The 26,193-nt window shown below is 36.7% G+C and overlaps 1 protein-coding gene across 1 annotated transcript in view; it reads right to left on the bottom strand.

Annotated features, from left to right (window-relative positions):
- Nucleotides 1-26,193, bottom strand: part of kpna1 (karyopherin alpha 1 (importin alpha 5)) — a 67,501-nt gene that overhangs the window by 3,029 nt on the left and 38,279 nt on the right. The window contains exons 7-13 of the mRNA XM_028800446.2: nucleotides 19,630-19,718; nucleotides 19,250-19,349; nucleotides 16,128-16,291; nucleotides 13,824-13,902; nucleotides 12,051-12,176; nucleotides 3,967-4,094; nucleotides 3,385-3,563 (exon numbers count right to left, since the gene is read on the bottom strand). Of these exons, the coding sequence (XP_028656279.1) occupies nucleotides 3,385-3,563; nucleotides 3,967-4,094; nucleotides 12,051-12,176; nucleotides 13,824-13,902; nucleotides 16,128-16,291; nucleotides 19,250-19,349; nucleotides 19,630-19,718 (865 nt within the window). The remainder of the gene's footprint in view (nucleotides 1-3,384; nucleotides 3,564-3,966; nucleotides 4,095-12,050; nucleotides 12,177-13,823; nucleotides 13,903-16,127; nucleotides 16,292-19,249; nucleotides 19,350-19,629; nucleotides 19,719-26,193) is intronic.

Here is a 26,193-nt window from a genome sequence, read left to right as displayed (position 1 = left end):
CTGCCATTTGAGTAGTGAGCTGCTATTATTATTACTATAATAAAAACATTCATTTGATTTGAGTCTGTAACACCCGGTGTAAATTTTGGCTACTTGTAAAAGTTAGCGCTTGTTTTTTAATTATTCAGTTTTATTCTGTCAATAACGTTTACATGGTACAACGAACTTGCCTATCCCTCTCTGAGTTGATGGCATTTATCCCCATTTTTTTTTTAGAAAAACAGCAATGACCATAGTCGGAGCTGTGCTTGAAGCCTGCTCAGAACTATTTGTTGTACCGGTAATCAAAGATACAATGTCCCGTGACCGCTATCAAACTACTATGCGGCATTTGCAGTTTGACATCAAAGACACCTGTGTAGAACAAGTGAAAAATGACGGATTTGCTGCAATCTCGGGACATCTGGCAACATTTTCTTGAGAACTACAGTGCATCCGGAAAGTATTCACAGCACATCACTTTTTCCACATTTTGTTATGTTACAGCCTTATTCCAAAATGGATTAAATTCATTCTTTTCCTCAGAATTCTACACACAACATCCCATAATGACAACGTGAAAAAAGTTTACTTGAGATTTTTGCAAATTTATTCAAAATAAAAAAATTGAGAAAGCACTTGTACATAAGTATTCACAGCCTTTGCCATGAAGCTCGAAATTGAGCTCAGGTGCATCCTGTTTCCCCTGATCATCCTTGAGATGTGTCTGCAGCTTAATTGGAGTCCACCTGTGGTAAATTCAGTTGGTTGGACATGATTTTGAAAGGCACACACCTGTCTATATAAGGTCCCACAGTTGACAGTTCATGTCAGAGCACAAACCAAGCATGAAGTCAAAGGAATTGTCTGTAGACCTCCGAGACAGGATTGTCTTGAGGCACAAATCTGGGGAAGGTTACAGAAAACTTTCTCCTGCTTTAAAGGTCCCAATGAGCACAGTGGCCTCCATCATCCGTAAGTGGAAGAAGTTCGAAACCACCAGGACTCTTCCTAGAGCTGGCCGGCCATCTAAACTGAGCGATCGGGGGAGAAGGGCCTAAGTCAGGGAGGTGACCAAGAACCCGATGGTCACTCTGTCAGAGCTCCAGAGGTCCTCTGTGGAGAGAGGAGAACCTTCCAGAAAGATAACCATCTCTGCAGCAATCCACCAATCAGGCCTGTATGGTAGAGTGGCCAGACGGAAGCCACTCCTTAGTAAAAGGCACATGGCAGCCCGCCTGGAGTTTGCCAAAAGGCACCTGAAGGACTCTCAGACCATGAGAAAGAAAATTCTCTGGTCTGATGAGACAAAGATTGAACTCTTTGGTGTGAATGCCAGGCGTCACGTTTGGAGGAAACCAGGCACCGCTCATCATCAGGCCAATACCATCCCTACAGTGAAGCATGGTGGTGGCAGCATCATGCTGTGGGGATGTTTTTCAGCGGCAGGAACTGGGAGACTAGTCAGGATAAAGGGAAAGAGGACTGCAGCAATGTACAGAGACATCCTGGATGAAAACCTGCTCCAGAGCGCTCTTGACCTCAGACTGGGGCGACGGTTCATCTTTCAGCAGGACAACGACCCTAAGCACACAGCCAAGATATCAAAGGAGTGGCTTCAGGACAACTCTGTGAATGTCCTTGAGTGGCCCAGCCAAAGCCCAGACTTGAATCCGATTGAACATCTCTGGAGAGATCTTAAAATGGCTGTGCATCGACGCTTCCCATCCAACCTGATGGAGCTTGAGAGGTGCTGCAAAGAGGAATGGGCGAAACTGGCCAAGGATAGGTGTGCCAAGCTTGTGGCATCATATTCAAAAAGACTTGAGGCTGTAATTGGTGCCAAAGGTGCATCGACAAAGTATTGAGCAAAGGCTGTGAATACTTATGTATATGTGATTTCTCAGTTTTTTTATTTTTAATAAATTTGCAAAAACCTCAAGTAAACTTTTTTCACTTGTCATTATGGGGTGTTGTGTGCAGAATTCTGAGGAAAAAAATGAATTTAATCCATTTAGGAATAAGGCTGTAACATAACAAAATGTGGAAAAAGTGATGCGCTGTGAAAACTTTCTGGATGCACTGTGAGTTACAACTCAGGGCAAAGACTTTCCGAGTCTGTGGTCATAAAGCTTATGGAGTCATTTCTGGACAAAGGCAGAACCGTAACAACAGACAGCTTCTTCACAGCAATTTTGCTGGCTAAAGGACTGCTGCACCGTGTCACAACCCTGCTTGGCACTATAAATAAAATGGGACTTCCACCTACAGCTAAAGTCACTTCAGTACATGAGCAATTCACCACACTAGTATTTAGATCTGGCAGTGCCGTGCTGATGGTAGATGTGTCCAAAAACAAAGAAGCCTTTTATTTCAGCCTGTAACAGCTGGTGTAAAGTTTTGCTACCTGTAAAAGATATTGCACACACATGCTGGTGAATCATGTCTTCTTGGTATCTTGTTGTCACTTGATTTTTTTGTTATTCAGTGTTATTCTTGAATAAAAGCACACTTGTTTCACTTTACCTTTATATTCCAGTAACCACTTGAATTAGATTGAATCTGTCTCTGCCTCTCTCGCGCACGCACACACATACATACGTAAAAACGTCACTATTTGAAAACACATTGCCATTTGAACATAAGTTGTCATTTGAACATGTTTGACTGAATGGTGCTCTGTCCTGGTTGGTTCTTAGCCTGTGCCAATTGCTTCCAGGATAAAGACATTTAGACATTCTAGTATGAAGAAATATACACTAAGCTGATTTTTTTTTAAATAAAATAAAAGTCAGTCAAGATAGACACTTCTGCAGATGGATCACACTAAGGATTTATAAAACTCTTCAGACACATTAAACTGTAACAGTTGATGATGCTCTAATACACTCAAGCAGTGAATATTTAAATAGCACACAGAAAGTCACAAAAATGAAGACAGACAGGGCTCCGCTATATTTCACTATGTAACCCACTGAAATTCCATAATATTGTGTATCCTGCATAAGGTACTGCAAATCAATATTACAGGATGGAATAAGCCTTAAGGATATGGTTTTAGAGAGCATTTGACAGTTACAATTTCACTTACAGTCAACAAGAAATGTTAAAAGGAACTAAGAGGTTTGACAACTGAATATTTCTGAAGTTGTGTAGATGTTATAAAAAAGTGGTGCCTTGTCGCGGGAATATTTGTGACTATTATTCAACATAAACGATCACCAAAAACGTCAAAGGAACAAAAGTATTTTAGGGTAGTTGACTCTATATGTGCTCAACAAAACTGCAAAAGCCCTCAGAACTTGTATTTCTAGTCGGGTTGGTCTGAAGGACATTTCATCTCCTCATACATGTCATTTCAAATATTTATATGATCATTACAATTTTATTACCTATGTGACTCACCATATGCTTCTTCTATGAGTGCACAATAGGGATTAATGCCGCTTCCACTTCTCTTAGCCTCTTGCTCCCCAAACCGCAGGATGTTCTCCAAGCCATTCAAAGCGACTTGCACAATCTTGGAATCCATGAGGGTTAGTAGATCGCAAAGGGGTTTGATACAACCCAACTCCACCAGATATCTTTAGACAGAACACAAATCATACTTATTAGTGGCACAAACTAAATGTTACATTAAAACCACTGTATATCTGCTTTTCAATGCTTTGGTTGTTTCATGAAATATAATACTTGTACACTCGTTTGAAACTACAAAATCTATCTAGCCATCTACTTTCCAAACTAGTTATACACTGATTAAAATGGTTTAATTTTCATTAAAATCAATTTACAGATGAACTTTACAAAACAGTTATGAAACTAGAGATAAAGCAACCTGGTCGTAAATCAAACGTGATAGGAAAACAATTACAAAAGCATTTCCAGATCATATTGAGGCAGGAGAAAAATGTCAGGAAGTGGTGCTCTATAAGCTCTGAAAAATGTTAACAGATATGCCCTTCTTCTCTTACAACTGGCACTCACCTCATTTGCTCTGATGAGCCACCTGATGTGGCATTCGTGATAGCCCATGCAGCCTCTTTCCTTGTTCTAAATTCTGCAGATTGCAGAATGTGTATGAGGGATGGGAAAATATTTGCATCAATTACAGCCTGAAAAATACAGTTTAAAAAATATAGTTCAGTGCCCAGGACTTCTCTTTTTATAAATTAAAAGTGGAAAAATAGAAGTTATTTTCTGTAAAAGGACAAATTACAAATCATATTTTAACATTTCTGGCCAATGTTATAGTTATGTTCTGGTTTAACTACTTACACAGCTAGAAGGTCAGTTTAACAAAGGTCTTCAAATTTGAATAGAAAAAGAATACATTTTAAAGACTTGTAAAAAATATATTTAATGAAAAAACCCTTTTCTTTGATAATGTATTTGATTTAATAAGCTTTCCACAGAAAACTGTGAATCAGACTACTCTGCAAATGTAGTGTTGTTTACGTGGCCCTCATGTAAATGGAAAAATGACTCCTTATTTCAAGGGGTACAAAGTTTCTGCAATAATTACTTAACTAAAATTAAGTACAGTAATCCCTCCTCCATCGCAGGGGTTGCGTTCCAGACCCCCCCCGCGAAAGGTGAAAATCCACGAAGTAGAAACCATATGTTTATATGGTTATTTTTATATTGTCATGCTTGGGTCACAGAAACACAGGAGGTTGTAGAGAGACAGGAACTTTATTCAAACACTGTAAACAAACATTTGTCTCTTTTTCAAAAGTTTAAACTGTGCTCCATGACAAGACAGAGATGACAGTTCCGTCTCACAATTAAAAGAATGCAAACATATCTTCCTCTTCAAAGGAGTGCGCATCAGAGAGAGAGAGAGAGAAAAAAAAAAGCAAACAGTCAAAAATCAATAGGGCTGTTCGTCGAGCAAAGTAGCTGCAAGGAAGGGAGCAAGCATTTTTTAGAAGAGCGTCCGTATCCTCTAGGCCAGTATGCGAACAGCCCCTCTGCTCACACCCCCTCTGTCAGGAGCAGAGAGAGAGAGAGAGAGAGAGAGAGAGAGAGAGAGAGAGAGAGAGAGAGAGAGAGCACGAGCAAACAATCAAAAATCAATACGTGCTGTTTGATCTTTTAAGTATGCGAAGCACCGTGTGAGAAGCATATCGCTTGCAAAACAGCCACATGTAAGCCCAGCAAAGAAGGGAGCACTATGAAGGTAATCTTTCAGCGTTTTTTGAGGAGCAGCCGTGTCCTCTAGGGGTGCGAACAGCCCCTGTGCTCACAATATATTTGAGGAGTTTTATTTAATACATAATACCGCTGTGGTTGGGTAGCTTCTCAGCCATCTGCCAATAGCGTCCCTTGTATGAAATCAACTGGGCAAACCAACTGAGGAAGCTTGTACCAGAAATTAAAAGACCCATTGTCCGCAGAAATCTGCGAATATGCTTACATATAAAATCCGCGATAGAGTGAAGCCGCGAAAGTCGAAGAGCGATATAGCGAGGGATTACTGTACTGCACTTTGAAATACTGAAATTTGAATCAACATCAGCAGAACATAACATCATAATCAGTTTTGCAGCAATGCTGTTTTTAATTAGGATTCATATACATTAGAATTATGTTTACATTAAACTGAAAGATGCATTATGTTGTATGCTTTTAACAGTAATTCACTGGCTTAGCTGTTTAAGGTATAGAGATCCTTCACAACACATGTGATTACACTCTATTTCAGCTCATTGTAGCATCCTGAATTTTCCATAAGCACTGGAAAGAAGAGCACCTCAAAGCTAAGTGTCTAAAACAACATCCACACTCCTTTCATTCTTTTAAACAAGAAAAAATTAGTCTCCAGTTTTGCCTTTCATCCACAACAACACTGTATTTTAACCCCTGAAAACAAAGACTTTTGAAAACACTTTCCAGAGCCTGATACTTCTGTAAAACTCCAGCTCGGTGTTGCAATGCAGTTGGGTAAGGACAGAATATTGAAACCGCAGATGCTAATCATGCTCTGAGTTGTTTGTTCTTGTTACATAGCTCTTTCTTGATTGTATCCTGCTCATTACAACGTCTCATTCCTTGACTGGTCACCCTTCAAAGGAGAAAACCATATTCTAGCACAGCCGGCAGAGAACAGTTGCTTTAAATGGCGCTTATTGTATTGTTTTCCTGTATGCATCTGAATTGCATTTTGTGCAGTTTGAATATTGGATACATTTGTAAAACACAAATAATTTACTGGTTGCTACAGTTTTGCGATAACTCTTGTGGCCATGACCATCCCCTCAAGGATTTTTCAGCTGATGCACACATGGCCAGTGCAGAGAAATGTCTGTGTCATATGCATTTTTGGTTGTTTTAGTGGTGGTGGACACACTTTCATACATGATGTGAAAACTCTAATGTAGATAGAATATTTAAACTAAAACAAATTCTAATTTCTAAATGAAAACATAAAAATTGTGCCATGAAACAGATTCCTGAGGGAGAGGTATCATGCAGCTTTGTGACTCCCATATTTCACATTCAGTTGTTATAAAATCCACATTTATTTCAGTGTCATGTAACTGTACTAAAGTGTACTTATTCCAGGTTGAAAACAACATGCACTTTATGTAGTCCTTCCCTGATTTCTATTTGTACTTCCAGCAGTATGTTCAGATTAGCTTCTTCTACAGATAGTGCTTCATTCAAAAAATTCCTTAGTTAATTTATAGCCGGTTAAAAAAAGATAGGCAAACTGTAGGATAAGACAGGTCCACAACAGCTTGAGGACACACTGTAAATTCAACTGGTCTTAGATCATTCAGAAACATCTGATTCTGCCTCGGGGCACCTCTTATTCTTGTAATACCAACTGGGTTACAGACAGAAGGGGAAAGAAGACATCAAAATTTAGATTTGCAGCATCAAGTCACCAATATGAATCCAGAGTAATGTAATGCTGCACATTAGTTGGTGCTGAAAAAAAACTTGTAACTTGTAATTCTATACTTGAGAAGGTCAAACTAAAAGAAAACTTGAGAATTTAAAATTGTTTTGCCTCTTACCAAGATTATGTAAAGGTGTTAGCCTATGAAGGGCTGAATTCATCCAAATACTACAAAGCCCCAAACTGAAATGAATAGCATAGTCTATATAAGTGTGTGCAATGTTTCTGGGAACAGTCTTGGCTTTTTAAGAATAATTTCCACATTAACTGAGGGGAATCACTAGATCTGGAATTTAAATTGCAAACCACATATTATACCATTGTAACTTAGGTTCAGTTTACACCCCTTATAATTCTTTATATACAGAAATTATAAATGTAGTGTTTCCAAGGTATAAAGATCCTAATTCTACCCTTGATTAAACTCAACACTTACCCTGGAGTACCTGTGCAAACAATTTCTTACTATTACCTTTTCATCCTACAAAACAAATTTAATTTCATAAAGAAGTATGACTACATTCCCAATATTTTTACTGTTCCTTTCATGAGACGAGAACCTTGCTAATCCCTAGTCTTGCAGAGTCAGATGTGATTCTCTGGATGAGATAGATGCCTTGGGATAACTCTCTAAACAATTTGTAGTGAATAGCGGTGAAATCTGCCACTGAAATGCTATACTCACAGCGTTTCTTCCTAAGAATCAGCCCCCAATTTCCTTTAGTTTGTGCAGTTTATACAACAAGAGTAACAGTGTCCAATATCAACGCATATATTATGGAAATGTAGAACAGAGAAAGAGCAAAAGAAACTAAACAACACTTAATCCTGAGAGAAAATTAAAAGCTGAAATTGCTGTTATCCAATTAAGAACTCGGTGGCACAGTGTAACTGAAAAAAGCATGATTGAGATAAATAAATAAATATATACATATAAATACATACACACACACTGGCATGCAAAAATTTGGGTACCCTTGCTTAAAATATTTGTTAATATGAATAGTTAAGAGAGCAGAAGATAAATTGAACACCAAAAGGCATACAGTTAAAGATGACACATTTCTTTTCAGAATTTTATGCAAGATTACTGCATTGTCGTTTTGTACTATTGTGCAGTGAAAAAAGGAAAGGAGCATTATGCAAAAATGTGGCCACCCCAATATATTTGATGTCTCAGATTACTTTTACCAAGGTATCAGAACTATCACGTTAGGGCTATGGCTTGTTAACAGTTAGGAAACCCCAGGTGATGCAAATTGCAAAGCTGTATAAATTCTCTGACTCCTCAAAACTTGTCCCAACAATCAGCAGCAAAGGGCTCTTCTAATCAGCTGCCTAGCACTCTGATAAATAAAATAATTGTTGCTTACAAAGCAGGAGAAGGCTACAAGAAAATAGCAAGTGTTTTCAGGTACAGTCATATGATAAAGTTTGGGAACCCCTCATAATTCTTTGGATTTTTGTTTATCACTGGCTGAGCTTTCAAAGTAGCAATTTCCTTGTAACATATGACATGCCTTATGGAAACAGTAGTATTTCAGCAGTGACATTAAGTTTATTGGATTAACAGAAAATATGCAATATGCATCATAACAAAATTAGACAGGTGCATAACTTTGGGCACCCCAACAGAGATATTACATCAATACTTAGTTGAGCCTCCTTTTGCAAATGTAACAGCCTCTAGACGCCTCCTATAGCCTTTGATGAGTGTCTGGATTCTGGATAGAGGTATTTTTGACCATTCTTCCATACAAAATCTCTGCAGTTCAGTTAAATTTGATGACTGCCGAGCATGGACAGCCTGCTTCAAATCATCCCATAGATTTTCGATGATATTCAAGTCAGGGGACTGTGACGGCCATTCCAGAACATTGTACTTCTCCCTCTGCATGACTACCTTTGTAGATTTCAAACTGTGTTTTGGGTCATTGTCTTGTTGGAATATCCAACCCCTGCGTAACTTCAACTTTGTGACTGATGCTTGAACATTATCCTGAAGAATTTGTTGATATTGGGTTGAATTCATCTGACCCTCGACTTTAACAAGGGCCCCAGTCCCTGAACTAGCCACACAGCATGATGGAACCTCCACCAAATTTGACAGTAGGTAGCAGGTGTTTTTCTTGGAATGCGGTGTTCTTCCGCCATGCAAAGTGCTTTTTATTATGACCAAATAACTCAATTTTTGTCTCATCAGTCCAAAGCACTTTGTTCCAAAATGAATCTGGCTTGTCTAAATGAGCATTTGCATACAACAAGCGACTCTGCTTGTGGCGTGAGTGCAGAAAGGGCTTCATCCTGCCATACAGATGTTCTTTGTGCAAATTGCGCTGAATTGTAGAACGATGTACAGATACACCATCTGCAGCAAGATGTTCTTGCAGGTCTTTGGAGGTGATATGTGGGTTGTCTGTAACCATTCTCACAATGCTGCGCATATGCTGCTCCTGTATTTTTCTTGGCCTGCCAGACCTGGGTTTAACAGCAACTGTGCCCGTGGCCTTCAATTTCCTGATTACACTCCTTACAGTTGAAACTAACAGTTTCCCCTAAACCATGATACTGAACAATCTTTGTTTTCAGATCTTTTGAGAGTTGCTTTGAGGTTCCCATGCTGTCACTCTTCAGAGGAGAGTCAAAGGGAAGCACAACTTGCAATTGACCACCTTAAAAATCTTTTCTCATGACTGGACACACTGGTCTATGAAGTTCAAGGCTTAACGAGCTAATCCAACCAATTTGGTGTTGCAAGTAATCAGTATTGAGCAGTTACATGCATTCAAATCAGCAAAATTACAAGGGGACCCAAATTTTTGCACAGCCAGTTTTTTCACATTTGATTTAATTTCATATAACTAAATACTGCTTCCCTAAACATTTTTGCTCGGAAAACACCCCAGTACTCAGATGTTCCTAGGAAATGAAAGACATACCACTGTTACATTTTTTTGTTGAAAGTAGAGTAAATTATTATGCAGGCTGAGAGGGGTTCCCAAACTTTTTCATATGACTGTATCTCTTTACTCAGTTTATAATGTTATTAAGCAATGGCAGTTAACAGGAACGGTGGAAGTCAAGTTGAAGTCTGGAAGACCAAGAAAACTTTCTGAAAGAACGGCTTGTTGCATTGCTAGAAAGTAAAAAAAAAACCCTGTTTGACTGCAAAAGACCTTCAGGAAGATTTTGCAGACTGTGGAGTGGTGGTGCACTTTTCTACTGTGTAGCGAACAAATGTGACTTTCATGGTAGAGTCAGCAGAAAAAACCTTTCATGCATCCTAGCCACAAAATTCAGCTCATTCTAAACAAACCTGATTTATTTTGGAGGCAAGTCTTATGGACTGATAAAGTCAGAATATAATTTTTTGGCCGCAATGTCCAAAGGTACAGTATTGTTTGGAGAAAAAGAGAGTCAAATTCCAGGAAAATGAACACCTCTCCAACTATTAACTGTGGGGGTGGATCAATCATGCTTCAGGTTTGTGTTATACCCAATGGCACGGGGAACATATCATTGGTAGAAGGAAGAATGGATGCAAATAAATTCCAGCAAATTCTAGAAGCAAACATCACACCATCTGCAAAAAAGTTGAAGTTAAAAAGAGGAAGGATCCTACAACAAAATATTAATGTGAAACACACCTCAAAAATTACAATGGAATACCTTATGATGTGCAAGCTGTCAGTTCTGCTATGGCCCTCACAGTCCCCCAACCTAAACATCATTGAAAATCTGTGGATAGATATTAAAAGAGCAGTGCATGCAAGACAGCCCAAGATTCTTGCAGAATTTGGTGAAAAGAATTAGGTCACGAATGGATGAAAATACTTCAAGTAAGAACTGAAAGATTCTTAACTGAGAACAAAAAGTTTATATAAGCTGTGATACTTGCCAAAGAGGGTGTTAATAAGTACTGACCATGTCAGGTGCCCAAACTTTTGCTTTAGGCCCTTTTCATTTTTTTTAGTATCCTGTACCTGTGGATGATGGAAATAAAAATGTAATCTAGCTTAAAATATTAAAAGAAATGTGTCATCCTTAACTTTAAGCCTTTTGGTGATCAGTTCATATTCTGCTCACTTAATTATTCACAGTAACAGACATTTTAAGTAAGGGTGCCCAAACTTTTGTAAGCCAATGTATATTGCTGTTACTTTGACTTTTATATCACTATATGGCATATAAACAGTAAATATTATAGAGAATGTGGTGGTCTATATAATATACTATGTTTTAAAACGCTGCAAATATATTTTAGTATGGCATTTTTAAAATTTTTAACTAGATAGTAATTTCAATTTACTTTTTAAGTTATTCATTTAGACATATTGACAAATGATGGATGCTGCGCAGTCTCAATTGTGGTATATAATTCTGCTGGAATGGTGTCAGTCATTAGGCAGATTTACTCTTTTGGGCATACCGAGTACCAATATCTGCATCTCCTATGCCAATCTTAATGCGAGTTCAGTAAACTGGGAGGGATGGCACAACATTTAATTCAAACACATACTTTACTGTTCATATTTTCACAAACATAAGCTGTCAAATCTTTGAATCTATACCGTCTCCAAAGCATCATAAGAGACTGAGACTACATATGGTAGATGGCACTGAATCATTCACTAGTCCAGTGATGTCTTTGCATGCGGAAAAAGGTTTTTTCCCTTGCAACAGGTTATGTGTATTTTTAACATATTAATGTATATAGTGTGTGTAGAGAACATAAGTTTGTATGGATCATTTTAGGAGAGTTTTCAGCAATAGAAGGTTTATGCATCATAGCCAACAGGTTTACTGGCAGTCAAGTGACATTAACAAGTTCACCATCCCTATTTTGAGCTCCCCCTTCATGAGGCACTGGATTGGTTTAGAAATGTCACATTAGTGAACAGTCTAATTGTTCCCACTCACATTTAAGCCAAATTCACTCATGGTTTTCTTCTGATGTGTATTAGACATCTGGTTCTGTGAAAGTAGCTAATTTCATGTTGATCCATTACTAGATTACATGTCCTTCTTCAAAGTCAGTGTTATGTTCTACATCATTTTGGAGCAGTTATGTTTTTGTAGTGTTCTCTGGGATAAATCATTTTAAAACTGATTGTTTCCTTGGAGAACACATAAATATTGCACTGATGTGCGTCATGAAACCTACCTGAATCTGAGCTCTGTTCCCAGCAGTTATGTTTGATAGGGTCCAGCAGGCCTCTTTCTTGATGGACTCTTTTGGGCTGCTAAGTAAATGTAATAAATTCTGCAGGGCTGAGCAATTTAGAATAACCTGTCAAGATAGAAACATTCAATTAACAAACAAAACAAAGCTGACAGTTTTGATAATTTTTAATCATCTCTTTTAAATTCATTTTAGGTATACTGTATGTGGTACAAATTTGCTTTAATTTAAAAGTTTATTTACTAAACTGAGAAATGCAATACTTATATTTAAATTAAAAAAATTTATATTTTTTTACAATAATGAATGCTTGGTGTGTGGGTGTGTTTGTGTGTGTCCTGCGGTGGGTTGGCACCCTGCCCGGGATTGGTTCCCTGCCTTGTGCCCTGTGTTGGCTGGGATTGGCTCCAGCAGACCCCCGTGACCCTGTGTTCGGATTCAGCGGGTTGGAAAATGGATGGATGGATGGATATTATTTTGTACAATGCTTTACAATACTTTATACTTTAGGGAAAAGTAATTAAAATAACAGAAATGTGATGATTTAAAAAAAATGGACCCAACTAAAAACAAGAAATGTTCCAAAACAAAACCAGGCTGGAAGAGACTGGATGTCAGCCTGTGGTCAAAAAAACTTGGAAGGCAATTGTTCAATGAAATGTCCATCTGGCCCTCACACTACATCTTTTTATATTTTACTTTAGACCAATTTTTCACCAACTTTAAATTTAGGGCAACTAGTAACAAACATTTTCAAAAAATTATGTTTAAAAAGCTGATTCTGCAATGTGAACAGAACAGTGTCTACAAATTATATTTAATATAAATTGACCTTTTAGAGAAAAACTAATTATTTATTCCAGTCAGAAGTGAAACCCAAAAGTCATGTATCATAGTTGTTTTGAGTCTTATTGTAGTAAGTATTGCTTTTTCTCTGCATTTTGTATTTTTTCTGCTCTGTTACTAGATTTCAGCACATGTGACCCCCATTCAGGACTAAGCGAGTTAGAAAATCTTTTGGCCTCTGCAATGAGACCTGTTTGCTTAGGATTGCCTTTTAGGCAACTGCTTGTGTGTCTCTTTTGTTCTGAAGAGATTTGCCTTGTACCTTTCTATTTTTGAAAAATATAATTTATTTATAGAGATTCTTTGTTTTGCCTTTTTCATACAAGCTGAAGTCTTAGGGTCATTCTTATTCCTATGGGGCTCTTGGACTGTTTTTAAAAAATTACATTTATTTTTGATGCTAAAATCTCTTTTTGGCCTGAAAAGCCAGTGAAGCATTTTGTGGAGCATTTGAAGGATTCACACCATTTTGCTATGCCTGGGATTCCCAACCACAAGACACAAGCTAATCAAGGTAAAACAGAGACATGTTCTTTATTACCCTAATTTCAGTTTTTACTCTCAAATTAGATGTTAAAAAACTTATATCAATTATATTAAAATGGTGACATTCTATCTGACAGTCCTAAAATAAACATACTCTTTTACATATATAATAAGACTATCACTCCAGGTTTAAGCATGTACCATTTTAAATGTAATGTAATATTTAGAGATATTACATTATATTAAACTTCTTTAAAAAAATACCACGTTTTAAACTAAACCACAGAAAATGTTACAAATTTGAAAATTATTTGAATTCACATTACAAAGAGAGACATTAAAAATTTTCTTTTTAATGCAGAAAATCTAATTTAGCACTTAATATCTTGTGTAAACTGTGAGATTAGTACAGCAAAGATTTACCTGTGTCTGAATATCATCTCCTGTCACAATGTTTCCTACAGCTCTTAATGCAGGGGAAACCACTTTATAGTCATTGTGCCTGTTGATACAAATGGGAAAATTTAATTTTGAGTAACAAACAACAGAAACAGTAGTCACTTCAGACAGAATGTAGAATGTTCTGGTTTGGGAAGAAAGTATATTTTAAAAATATACTTGCATTGGGCAGATATATTGATCAGGAACAGCACTAAATATACATTATCAATAAAACAGCATACAGTATGTTTCTTAATCACAATGCAAAGATGAACTTATTTTATATTTTTGATAGGTCTGATACAATTTTCAGCATAATCTTTTATACAAAGTATAGCAAAGATGACATAGCAGCATATTCTTTACCAATGCTGCCTCACAGCTCCAGCAGCACCCTGAGCACTTGTGTATGTAGCTATTCACGTTCTTTCCATGCTAGTGCACTTTTCTGTAAAGTATGGAATTTTCCCAAATCCAAAAGACAAATATTAAATTTATTTGAAGCTTCATTTGGCCATATATAAGATAGTAACTGTTCCTCCTTTTCATATTAAGCTACTGAAATTGCTTCCAGCTCCCTGTCATGGTGCAAGTTTTAAGCAAGTTTAGAAAACAAACAAACAAATTAATTTACAGCAATAACTTCTACCCTCTATAAACTCCACACTGCTGAGATTGTGTCTGTAATTGTGCTATTAGAAATAAAACATACTGAGCTATTGAAGACTGATATACACATTATCAAGCAAAACTTTACAAATACAGTTTAGAAATAAATATCTATTTACACATGTATAAACATACATATAGACAACACTTAAAAAAAAGTAATTGTAACAATTTTAAAAACAGACCAATACAGGTGGAACTCTGTTGTAAAAAAACTAATATTTTGTTATAATGAATTTGTGAAAAATACATATACTATTGTGACCGGGGTTGCCGGCAATTCGCTATCTCTAATGGCAGTGGTGCAAGGACAGCTCCGTAGCTACTGTACTGTGTCTGGTAAACAGTAAACCAAGGGCAAAGTAATTGGTTGTTGTCTGCAGATCAAGCTTACTGAGTAACATGCTTGTCACATACTGTTTAGAACATTTAATACCAGACTTTGTTCTGCTCTTCCTTACACTTTCCTGATTTCTCGTCTCCAGACCACATTTGCCACAGAGGTGATTCCGAGCTGCTAGTGCTCTTTTAATTTGAAGATGGGAGCTAAAGCAGGATGCTTGGCTATGTCGCAGCTCACATTTCATGTGCTTGAGCGCTCCTATTTTGAACTAAGTCTTGAGACTGTATCTGCCTTCTCTATATAGTAATAAAGTACCTGGATTTTCCTTGAAAACCCAGACTCACCTTCCCATCTCTCATGCAACTCTTTGACCCAAGCACAACAATACCTGTATAAAAAAATGCTTCTTAAACTGCAAAAAATGTTTTATTTGAAAATAAGACATTAGATGTTTAGAAGTAACATTTTTAATAGAAATACAACTATGAATACAGAATAAAAATGAGACGTTAGATGTAACTTTTGTAGCTAGAAATACAGGTATGAACACAGAATGAAAACGAAACGTTAGATAAAGATGAAAGTGTGATTCTGAATCCTTTCACCACGTAATTTTTCTTCATTCTGGAATCAAGTTTCTCCAGGATTGTTAATTCTTCTTTCATCATAAACTGATGCAGTTTCTCACTTGTTTTTTTTATCTCAAAGAAACTTTAAGAACTGCTATGAAACTCGAACAGTGCAGTATTCACACACGACACAACTACCCACGCAGATGCTAGATGGCGCACTGCCTCAGAATTCGAAACTGATGTTGCACCTACACTCTCGCCAAGCCTCCCCAATACCAGAAATTTTGCAACAGATTGTCACTTTATTTTGGTCTAACAAGAGAGAGACAGCCTGTTGTAGGGTTAACGAGACTTGGCAAAAAATGTAGGCATGGCATTAAGCATTTTTTTGCATCACATTATTATCTTCGGTGGCCATTTTTGGTCGGGAAAAAAAAGGTTAATTATACTGAAATTTACAATTCATTTAAACACAATTCGTTTAACATGATATTGTATGAATATTTGTTCAGGCCAACAAAAAGTATTCTTGTAAAAGTAAAATTTAACAAGATTTGACCTGTATTAAGTAGAAAGGGACCTAAGGGGCACAAAAGAACATCAGAGCGATTTATATTTTTAGCTGCTATTGCTCACTGTATTTTATTCCTTTATTATTGCTTTGGCTTTAATAAATCCCTAATAATTGATTAAACTACTTACATAAGAAGTTCCACTAATCTCCGACACACACCAGCATCAATCACTGTCTGGATCTTGTCATTGGGTCCATCCGACAAGTATGACAAAGCCCAGCAAGCATCAGCAAGGACATCTGTATCATTAACAAACAATAGCCAGGACAAAACGCCAAGACATGGAGAAACCTGCAAAACAAATAACAGAAAAATACAGTTATGTCAATAAAGTGTTTTTTCTTCTTATCCTGCTGTCTTCCAGCTGCATTCTGCTATATATTCCTGTTTAGACAATGCAACTTCCTTTACTTTATATAACTCCATTGTCTCTAATAAAATTTAACAAATCACTATCAACTTCTCCAAACGAATTTACTGTATGAAATAATTCCCCAGAGTCTGGTCTTCCTCTACATTTTAGAAGAATCCGTATTGGATTCATGCTATTCTCTTTTCTAGTTACTTTTCTAAAGAATATTTATGAATAAACCTTATACAAAAGCTTGCTACTATATCAAACACATGCATGTATAGTTCTTCAGAGTGTTAAAATGCAATTTCTCCCTGGTCCTCAAGATCCCATTGGAACACTCCAAAATTAGACACTGAATTTTGTATGCATGTTTCTGGCATTGAATGTTACTACAACTGCACCAAAATGCTAATAAAAAAGACAATGACTACTTACTTATCTGAAGAACACCAAATTCTGATATTTCAGTTATCTGATAAACATTCAAATCCCAGTGTAATAAACACAGTGTAAGTATTGATCTCTTTTGAACTGAGCTGCACAACCTTAATTGGTCTATCCAGCTTAATATAGCTAGACTTAGTTATCAGGACTTATGTGAGCCAGCAATACATTATATTCATTAAGTGTCCTCAGATTTTATCATTCCTGTGCATTTTTCTCCAGAAATTCTAGAGATGCGTCATGATCTGCAGATTGGAGATAAGTCCTGAAATGTAGAAATTTTGGGCTGTTTGTGAAATCACCCAAACGTTGTAGTTCTGCCAAAAATCACAAATAAGACGGATGCATAAATGTATTAAAAAAAATCGAAAGCAGCGTTGGACTTTCTCACCTCAGGTAAATCTCCAGTATGAAAGTGGATGGGGGGACGACGACAAGGGACACTATAAAAATGTAACCATTGAAGAGTAACAAGATGACAGATATCATTAGTAACCTGATGCTCAATGCAAAGCTTGTGGTTGTTTTTTGCTTTTGGAAAAATTTTCTATATCAGAAATTGAACTTTTAAGGCAACATAATCCTAGTGATGTTTATGGAAAAAAGACATTATTTAGCATGATAGTGACAGTGGTATTGTGTAAGTATGAATCAGAATGACTTTCCATCCATGGATCAAGAAATATTAAAGGAGAACTTTGACACACACCTGCATAAGCAGAGGGTGAAAGATAAATTAGTCATGCAGTTAAATAAAAACAAAAATCTACAAGATTAATTAATTAAATTGTGTGGAATATTCGAGTAAACGTCATTGGCTACAACCCATAAAAAACTTGTGGCAGGACCTGAATGAAGAAATCCCATGTTAGGAAATTCTTTAATGTTGCTGTTTTCAGTACAGGAATGAGATAATGAAATGAGAGGCTGAGTAACACTTACAGGGAGGTAGTGGTTACTACAGCTTAAATGTGGTACAAATAGTAACAAAGGCTATTTCAGCAGGACCTATTATTTGTACACAGTATTTGTATATGATAACATTCAATGCAAGAGGTGATTACTGCCTCATAGAAATTTACTTGTAATTCTGGCTAAGTTTCTTACAATTGTAGAACCAACCCCATGCTTCTTTACCATAATGTTCTTTAACTTTACATGTTCCCTTGTTCTAGAACCCTTCTTCAGCATCAAATCTATTAACCTTCTTTGTTCTCAACATTTTAAAGGCAGGCTGAAGAACCACCTTGTCAACTAATATTTGTGATTCTACAACTGGAGTCCAATCACCTCCAATTTTTCTATGGACATCCTTTTAACATACTTTCCCCTTGTTTTTCCTGCCATAATTTATAGGAATGTATTTGAAACCTATTTGCTTTAACCTGAAATGTCTTTATTGTTAAATAGTACACTTTCAGCTAGTGCTTGCTTAAAGCAATACTATTAAAATATAAAGAAAAACTGATACAAAGAATAAATATAGCTGCTCTTTAGCATTTGTGTTTTTTCTACTTAGGATCTGCACTTTGAAAAAGGTATCTACGAATATAGATTCTTACTTAAAATGTCTCACCAATTTCTAATATTACTCAATCTCAAAATCGTAAAGCTGACTTTTCGTATGTCCAAGAAACATTTTTCTAGTCAAATATGTATAATCAAGGGGGCAGTAGAGTGGTTTTAGCTGCTACTTCGCAAAGACCTAGGTAAGATTCCCAGCTTGGTGAGTATGTGTTTGAAGTGTTGGCTTTCATTTTCTCCAGTTACACTGGTTTCCATATACATCTCATAAATGTGCACAATAGACTGACTGTTGACTCTAGATTGGCCCCATATGAGTAAGTGTGGGTGTGCCAAACAAAGGACTAGGGTTCCATCCAGAGGGGGTTCTTGTCTTAAGGTCAATGCTGTCTTGAGAAGCATTTGCTCCCATGAATAAACACTTTATTGGGGCAGCACAGTGATTAAAACTGTTGCCTCATAGCTCTAAGAACCTGGGGTCAATTTCCAATGCACTCTTAGTGGAACTGTACATTCTCCTTGTGTCTACAGACATTTCTCAAGTACTCCAATTTTTTCACATGCCAGAAATGTGCAATTGAGGTTAACCGGTAACTCTTAATTAGGCTGAAATGTGCAAGTGTACACAATGATTAACTTGCATCCAGTCTACTGTTTCTTCTAGTCTTGTACTCAGAACTGTCAGGATAGGCATCTACAACCCAATAATGAACAATGCACATCCAGAAAATAGAAGGATGGATTGACAATTGATCACAATTCAATGCTATGAAATGCACACAGTCTTACATTTACCAAGTTGATGTCCATCAAATCTGACAATATGTCTTTGGACTGTAACAGGAAACTAGATCTCATGGAAGAAACTTCTGAAAGGTTGCCTCTTATATTTTAGTAAAAAGACAAAGAATTTTGAAGCATTTTACCTTGGAGAAGTCAGGTGGTGGGCTTTTACCTCGGCACAGATTGGAAAGAGCCCATACAGCATTCCTCATCATCGTTAAGCGGCTTTGTTTTGACAGTAGCCTGACAAAAGATAAGCAAAAGCAGCTTTAAAACAACTAAACAGTATGATCAATTGTAGCATTCTTAGAGGTATTTAACAATCTGTTAAGAGTTTAATGGTGTACTTTGAGGATAACCTTATCATTATTATTTTTGTTTTTAAATGTATTGTTGCAACTTTGTTAATATTTTCAGCCATATCATAAAAAGATGAAAATTCTATTTGGTAGTCTTCAGAGAGGCAACTGCTCATCTCACTTAAAAGCTACAAGTCAAGTGTTTGTTCTCCACTGGTACTTACTGTAATAAAGGTGAGAGGATGTTGCACTCCAAGACATAGTCTCTGCACACAGTGCTGTCTCCTGCAATGTTGCCTAAAGCCCAAACTGCCTGCATTATAAAATATGGAAATAAACATCATGTGTAATTACAGAAACTAGCATTACCATCTTCATTCATCCATGTAAATTGTTATAGAAGGAAATGTATAGTTTAAAGGACTGTCTAAAAAATATTTTTTCATTATATTCCAAAAGACATTATCCACATTCCTCCCAATTCTAAGTAAATATGCCCATTTGTACTTGTATAACTTTCAAATGGGAAGTTCTAACACATTCTCCCTGCTGCAATTTAGATGGTTTACCATATAAATTCACCCTATGTGAAACAACACAACAGATTTCACACAGCACCTGTACGTCAAATAAACCACCAGAAAACAAAACAGATATATGGTTACAGGTTTAAAAAATGTTTCCATCCCAGTTTTCTGCTTATGCTGCTGGCATGTTTAATAATTTTGTGCAATTATTTTTACACAATCATAGTATTCACTAATTTGCCATGGAAAATTGTGTTCTTAAGTAAAGCATTTTTTGTAAACTTTTAAAAACTCTCTGGCTGTTCTTGCAGTTTAACCTCTTATACACATTTGCATACCCAAGAATGAAGGGCTATTATTCTGCTTATGTCATAAAGGAGCTGTATATAGCTGAAGATTAGCGAGTATAAACTTCAGATCTTTAAAAGAAAGTATTTATATGATTAAAAACATTTGTTTACACCAATATCAACTAAATAAAACACAAAAAATAGTGCTTTATGGATTTCTATGAAAACTGCATTTTACAGTGCATATCCAATACATTGTACGATGCACACCTCTGGAATCTTTTTTTTTGTGCCCCAATCTGTCAACTATAATTGTGCCAAGTTCAGATGTCATATCCCATACCACTGTAAAGTTATACTGTTTGGCACTTTTGGGTTGCAGGTGGCCGTCACTGGGTCGCAAGCCCATTAGACTTGATCACAATATAAAAATGAAAAAGGATCAACAATGCTGAAAAAGATTTTTATTGTGTTTGTATCATACCTCGCTTCACCCTCACTCACCCACCAAGGCCACTCTTCAATTTTACAGCCTGCATAATAATTTACTCTACTTTCAACACAAAATATAACAGTGGTATGTCTTTCATTTCCTAGGAACATCTGAGTACTGGGGTGTTTTCCAAACAACGATTTTTAGTGAAGCAGTATTTAGTTGTATAAAATTAAATCAAATGTGAAAAACTGGCTGTGCAAAAATTTGGGTCCCCTTGTAATTTTGCCGATTTGAATGCATGTAACTGCTCAATACTGATTACTTGCAACACCAAATTGGTTGGATTAGCTCGTTAAGCCTTGAACTTCATAGACAGGTGTGTCCAATCATGAGAAAAAGTATTTAAGGTGGTCAATTGCAAGTTGTGCTTCCATTTGACTCTTCTCTGAAGAGTGACCGCATGGGATCCTCAAAGTAGTGATGGGCGGAGTGAAGCCTCACAAAGCATCAAAACGTTTGAAGCAATTGTGTCGGAAATCGTATCGAAGCTTCGACGCATTTGACACTCACCTCTCTAGTGACACCTCCTGGCCATTTTCATTAATGTTACACAAACTCATGATCCACTTCAATGACGTCGGTTACAACTCTTATTGCTTTTATTTTTTCACTGCTACAGACTGACAACGAAGAGAAGGGTTCATCAGCAGCTTCTAGTGTCTGATGTCTAAAAAATGTAAATATATATAACTAACGCCGACAGACAGAATGCACTATACGATAGCAAGAGTTAAACAAAATAAGACGCGTCACTCATGGATCCCCGGCTCATTTTGCACTGTATCATTATAATTGCTCCTGTTATCAGTATTATAATTAACCCTCATCTTTTCTTGAGATCACATTTAATAGCCTTAAATGTTTTCTTTGGTCTGACTTAATTAAAACGGAGTAGACAGAAAATAAAGGTTTATCCCTGTACTTTGCCATGATATAGGTAAGCACATTTGAGAAAGAAAGGGTGAAATCCTTAAATCACAGATGTTATTATTCAATCAAGTATTGAAATATTTCATTTATTAATACTTTACAATATTTTGTGGAGCACAAAAGGAACGAGTTCGGTACGAAGCAAAGACGCCATCAGTGGCTCAACTAACTAAGGTGGTTGCTTTTCACATTGTGAGCGTAGTGCTAGCCCGAGTTCGATCTGAATTAATGACTCATCATAATTAATAATACTTAAAAAAATAATCTGGAGTGAAATCTTTATTACCAATTTGAACTAAATAATTTTGAGACCTACTGTGGAAGGACTGCATAAGAGATCTGTTCGGGAATCATCCCCACTTAGAATCGCCATCAAAATGCGATGACCAATTGCGTAAGGCAGCTCACGTATTTACATTAATTCATCTTCTATTCATTGCCATTTGACGTCCATGAACCCCTCCATTGAATAAGATGATAGCAAAACCACTGTGGCAGATCAGGTTGAATTTGCTCTGCTGCACCAAACATTCAAAGGTGTCAATCCGGAGCACATCAGAGAGGGTGAGATACACGGTGCAGATCAGTCACCGGCACACCGACACACATGGGACACTCCAAGGTGAGCATTGCATGTATCAAGGTCGGCATTAAAGATCCTCTTGAGTGCTGAGGCAACAAAAAGCAGCGGGATAAACACATCTGGACCTGCTGTCGAAAAAGCATTTGCTTTTAACAGCAGCATCCCTCCCTTGTGAACACATCTTCAAGGTCCGGACAGGAGATCAGTAAAAAGTTGTCTTAGTCACAGCACAGTGCAATAATAAAACATTTCCTATGTTTTTCCTAAAACATATAGTTATCCAGTCTGTATCATTCCTAAGCAATCTTCCAGTTATAGAGGCGCAATCCCAGTTACTAACACATTTACCGCGTAGCTCTCCCTCCCCACACCCAACACTCAAAGTAAGAACACTTTCCACCTTATTAATTTAATATTTAAAAATTTAAACCACTAAACCCGCCATCAACAACTACAGTAACAGTTGAAATCGTCACTCAAATATTTTTTTTTGTTATAGACATAAAACAAGATGCCCATTTCCATTTGATATATCTTTACTAATGTTCTCGCCTTGCTCGCTCTCGGTTCACGGTGGAATTTGCTGTTAAATGAAAAAAAAAATAAATAAGAAAAACAGACTCTTTTGGGTCACAATTCACAATGGGTGGACGTGGAACCCGAACCCACCAAGCCTTATTATGGAGCGGCAACGCTACCGCTGCACCACTACTGTTTTCAGCAGGGTGGATGTATATAATGTATGTTTTTTATGTATGTAATGAAGACGAAAACAATTATATATAGATGTATACTATATGACATACGTCCAGTGTTGCATGAAAACGTTGAATGAGGCGAAGAATGGATATTTATGAGAGTATTATAGTGAGAGATGTGTTGTCACCCGTATTACTAAAGCTCTTCTTTGCAGCATTATGTATTCTACAAGTCGGCATTTGTATGATGTATAATTTTACTTTTTGCCACAAAGTATTATCGGGCACAATCATTTAACATGTATGGATCATCCACAAACATTCATTTCAATGGGAATTCTGTCGAGTTTTTGAACTGCCATATGTACTTCAAACAGGAGCTCCATGAATAATGATTCGAAGCACTAAGCAGACATGCACACCGGAATCGTCAAGCTTGGTTAGAAGCACTGAGCAGACATGCGTACTGAGATTGCATCATGACAGGGCTTTGAAGCCTCGAGCAGACATGCGTAGTACTGAGATTGCATCATGACGGGGCTTCGAAGCTTGAACATGCGCACTGGGTTAACAGAGGCTTTGAAGCCTCGGACATGCGCACTGGGTTAACTGAGGCTTCGAAGCCTCGAGCAGATTCGAAGCCTCGAACATGCGCACTGGGTTAACAGAAGCTTTGAAGCCTCGAGCAGATATGCATAGTACTGAGATTGCGTCATGACGGGGCTTCGAAGCCTCAGACATGCGTAGTACTGAGATCATGACGGGGCTCTGAAGCCTCAGACATGCATAGTACTGATATTGCATCATGACGGGTGTCGAACGGGGCTTCGAAGCCTCAGACCTGCGTAGTACTGAGATCATGACGGGGCTCCGAAGCCTCAGACCTGCGTAGTACTGAGATCATGACAGGGCTCTGAAGCCTCAGACATGCGTAGTACTGAGATTGGATCATGACAGGGCTTCGAAGTCTTGAGCAGACATGGTCACTGGTTACTAAATCTTTGTGAAGCCTCAGCACACTCAAAGGCATTGACCTCTATATTTTGAGAGTCTATCTGACACTTAACTCTCTAGTTATATTTTGTAATTCGTATTGACATTACATACTTCAATTGATATAGTTAAACTACAATTCAGGTAGTTGTTGAGAATGAATTATTGTTCTTGTGGATTGCTGTGATTTCCTTTGTCTGATACATAGTGTCAAAGATATATTGTCATATATCAACTTATATTATATATATATATATATATATATATATATATATATATATATATATATATATATACATATATATATATATATATACATATATATATATATATACATACATATATACATATATATATATATACATATACATATATACATATACATATATACATATATACATATACATATACACATATACACATATACATATACACATATACATATACATATATATATATATATATATATATATATATATATACACACACACATATATATATAAAAAAAGATTAGGTAAATCGTGCAACCTTTTTATGGAACGCTTAATTTTGTTCAAAACCATACATCATATATTATACACTAATAAATATAATTTTTTCATCTTCATTAGGAGAATACAACAATGATACTCTTGTGTCAATTAAACCAATTTAACGTGTATATGTCAAACAACATATTTCTACATCTGCCACAGTAAGAACAGTAGTAGTAGTTCAGTTGTGCGGAGCTCGTTAATTATCCCGATTAGGTGGCTCAATGGTATTACAACTGTCTCTCAGTAAAAACACCAGGGGTTCGCATCGTTGATCCTCCTATTAAGAAAGGTTTTTTTTTCAATTCCTCCATTTAACAATATTTTCAGCTTGGACGGATAGCGAGCGAATCGAGCTATTGAGGGAAGGTTGGGCCGCCGTAGTCGGGCAGGGGGCACACGTCCCTAATTATATTGTGTATGTAAAGAGTTTCACTGTAAAATGTAATAAGCTTCATATCATATTTGTGTGTTTGGAGACCCTGGTGTCGTACTGAATTTGTACTGTAGAAAAACAAACTACTGTGCAGCATGCCTAAATGTGTCTTTTCGTTTCTGATTGCTATACAGCACTTCCAACTTGGGACAATTCGCTATAAACAGTTTTAGCCGATCAGCGCCTTCTAAACATGCAGAATGACAGTGTGAACCTTTATTGTAGCAGCGCAGCATCTTCGTTTCAGTCAGTCATTGTCCTGTTAGACTATTTACTGTTAAGTGCTGCTTGAGCTACCGTTTATAGTACAACAGATAGCCTACGTAGTTCTTAAATTGATATTGAAATGCACACACAAGTCTCCTAAATTATTTATTGAAATGCCTACATTTACAGTGTCCGTTTTAGGAAGTCGTAGTTTTCACTTGTTCCCGTTATTAGAAATTATAATTTCTCAGTGTCACATTAGAAATTATAATTTGTCAGTGTCACATATTATTTGTTACTACTCGCGAGTCCCGTATCATTGAAATTCTGTTTTATATTCTGTATAAGCAAATTTTTAAAAAGAAGTATTAATTGAACTGACTATAGCAGACTTGTCATCTTCTTAAAATGACTATTGATTTGATATTGACAATTAATCATTAGGTCAAAAATCAAGGAGGATATGAGTTTGCATGGACTGTGCCGTTTCTTTTTTTTCGTGACATCGCGTCAGTAGAGAGTGCGTCATGTTAACAATGCATTCTGTCCTAAATGACAGCGCACATGCTTTTTGATATTTCCTAAAGGCCAATGTGTCTCAGTTTGCTCATTAATATATTTTGACAGTGTATTTTAGTGAGAATGATTATAAACATATTACCCATGTTCATTTCCCATGTAGATACAGTGCATCTGGAAAGTATTCACAGCGCATCACGTTTTCAACATTTTGTTATGTTACAGCCTTATTCCAAAATGGATTAAATTCATTTTTTTCCTCAGAATTCTACACATAACACCCCATAATGACAACATGAAAAAAGTTTGAGATTTTTGCAAATTTATCTATATAAATAAAAATGTAAATGTTCGTTTGTTCAAAATCTTAAATCTCCGAAAGTTCTTCACCGATTGCTTTGAAATTTTGACACAACGTTGCATTCGAATCCGCGCGTGTTTTTATATACCTATATTATATAGATGTCACACCTGTGACTGGTAAAAACATGCTTTTTTTGAAAAACAGCACCATCTGTTGGATGTAAAAGCAACACATGCTATACTAAATATTAAAAGAAGTGATAGGAATGCAGT

This window comes from Erpetoichthys calabaricus, chromosome 4, assembly GCF_900747795.2.
Source record: "Erpetoichthys calabaricus chromosome 4, fErpCal1.3, whole genome shotgun sequence".
NCBI lineage: Eukaryota > Metazoa > Chordata > Cladistia > Polypteriformes > Polypteridae > Erpetoichthys > Erpetoichthys calabaricus.
Note: the sequence above shows the minus strand (reverse complement) of the source record. Positions and strands in the feature narration are given on the sequence as shown.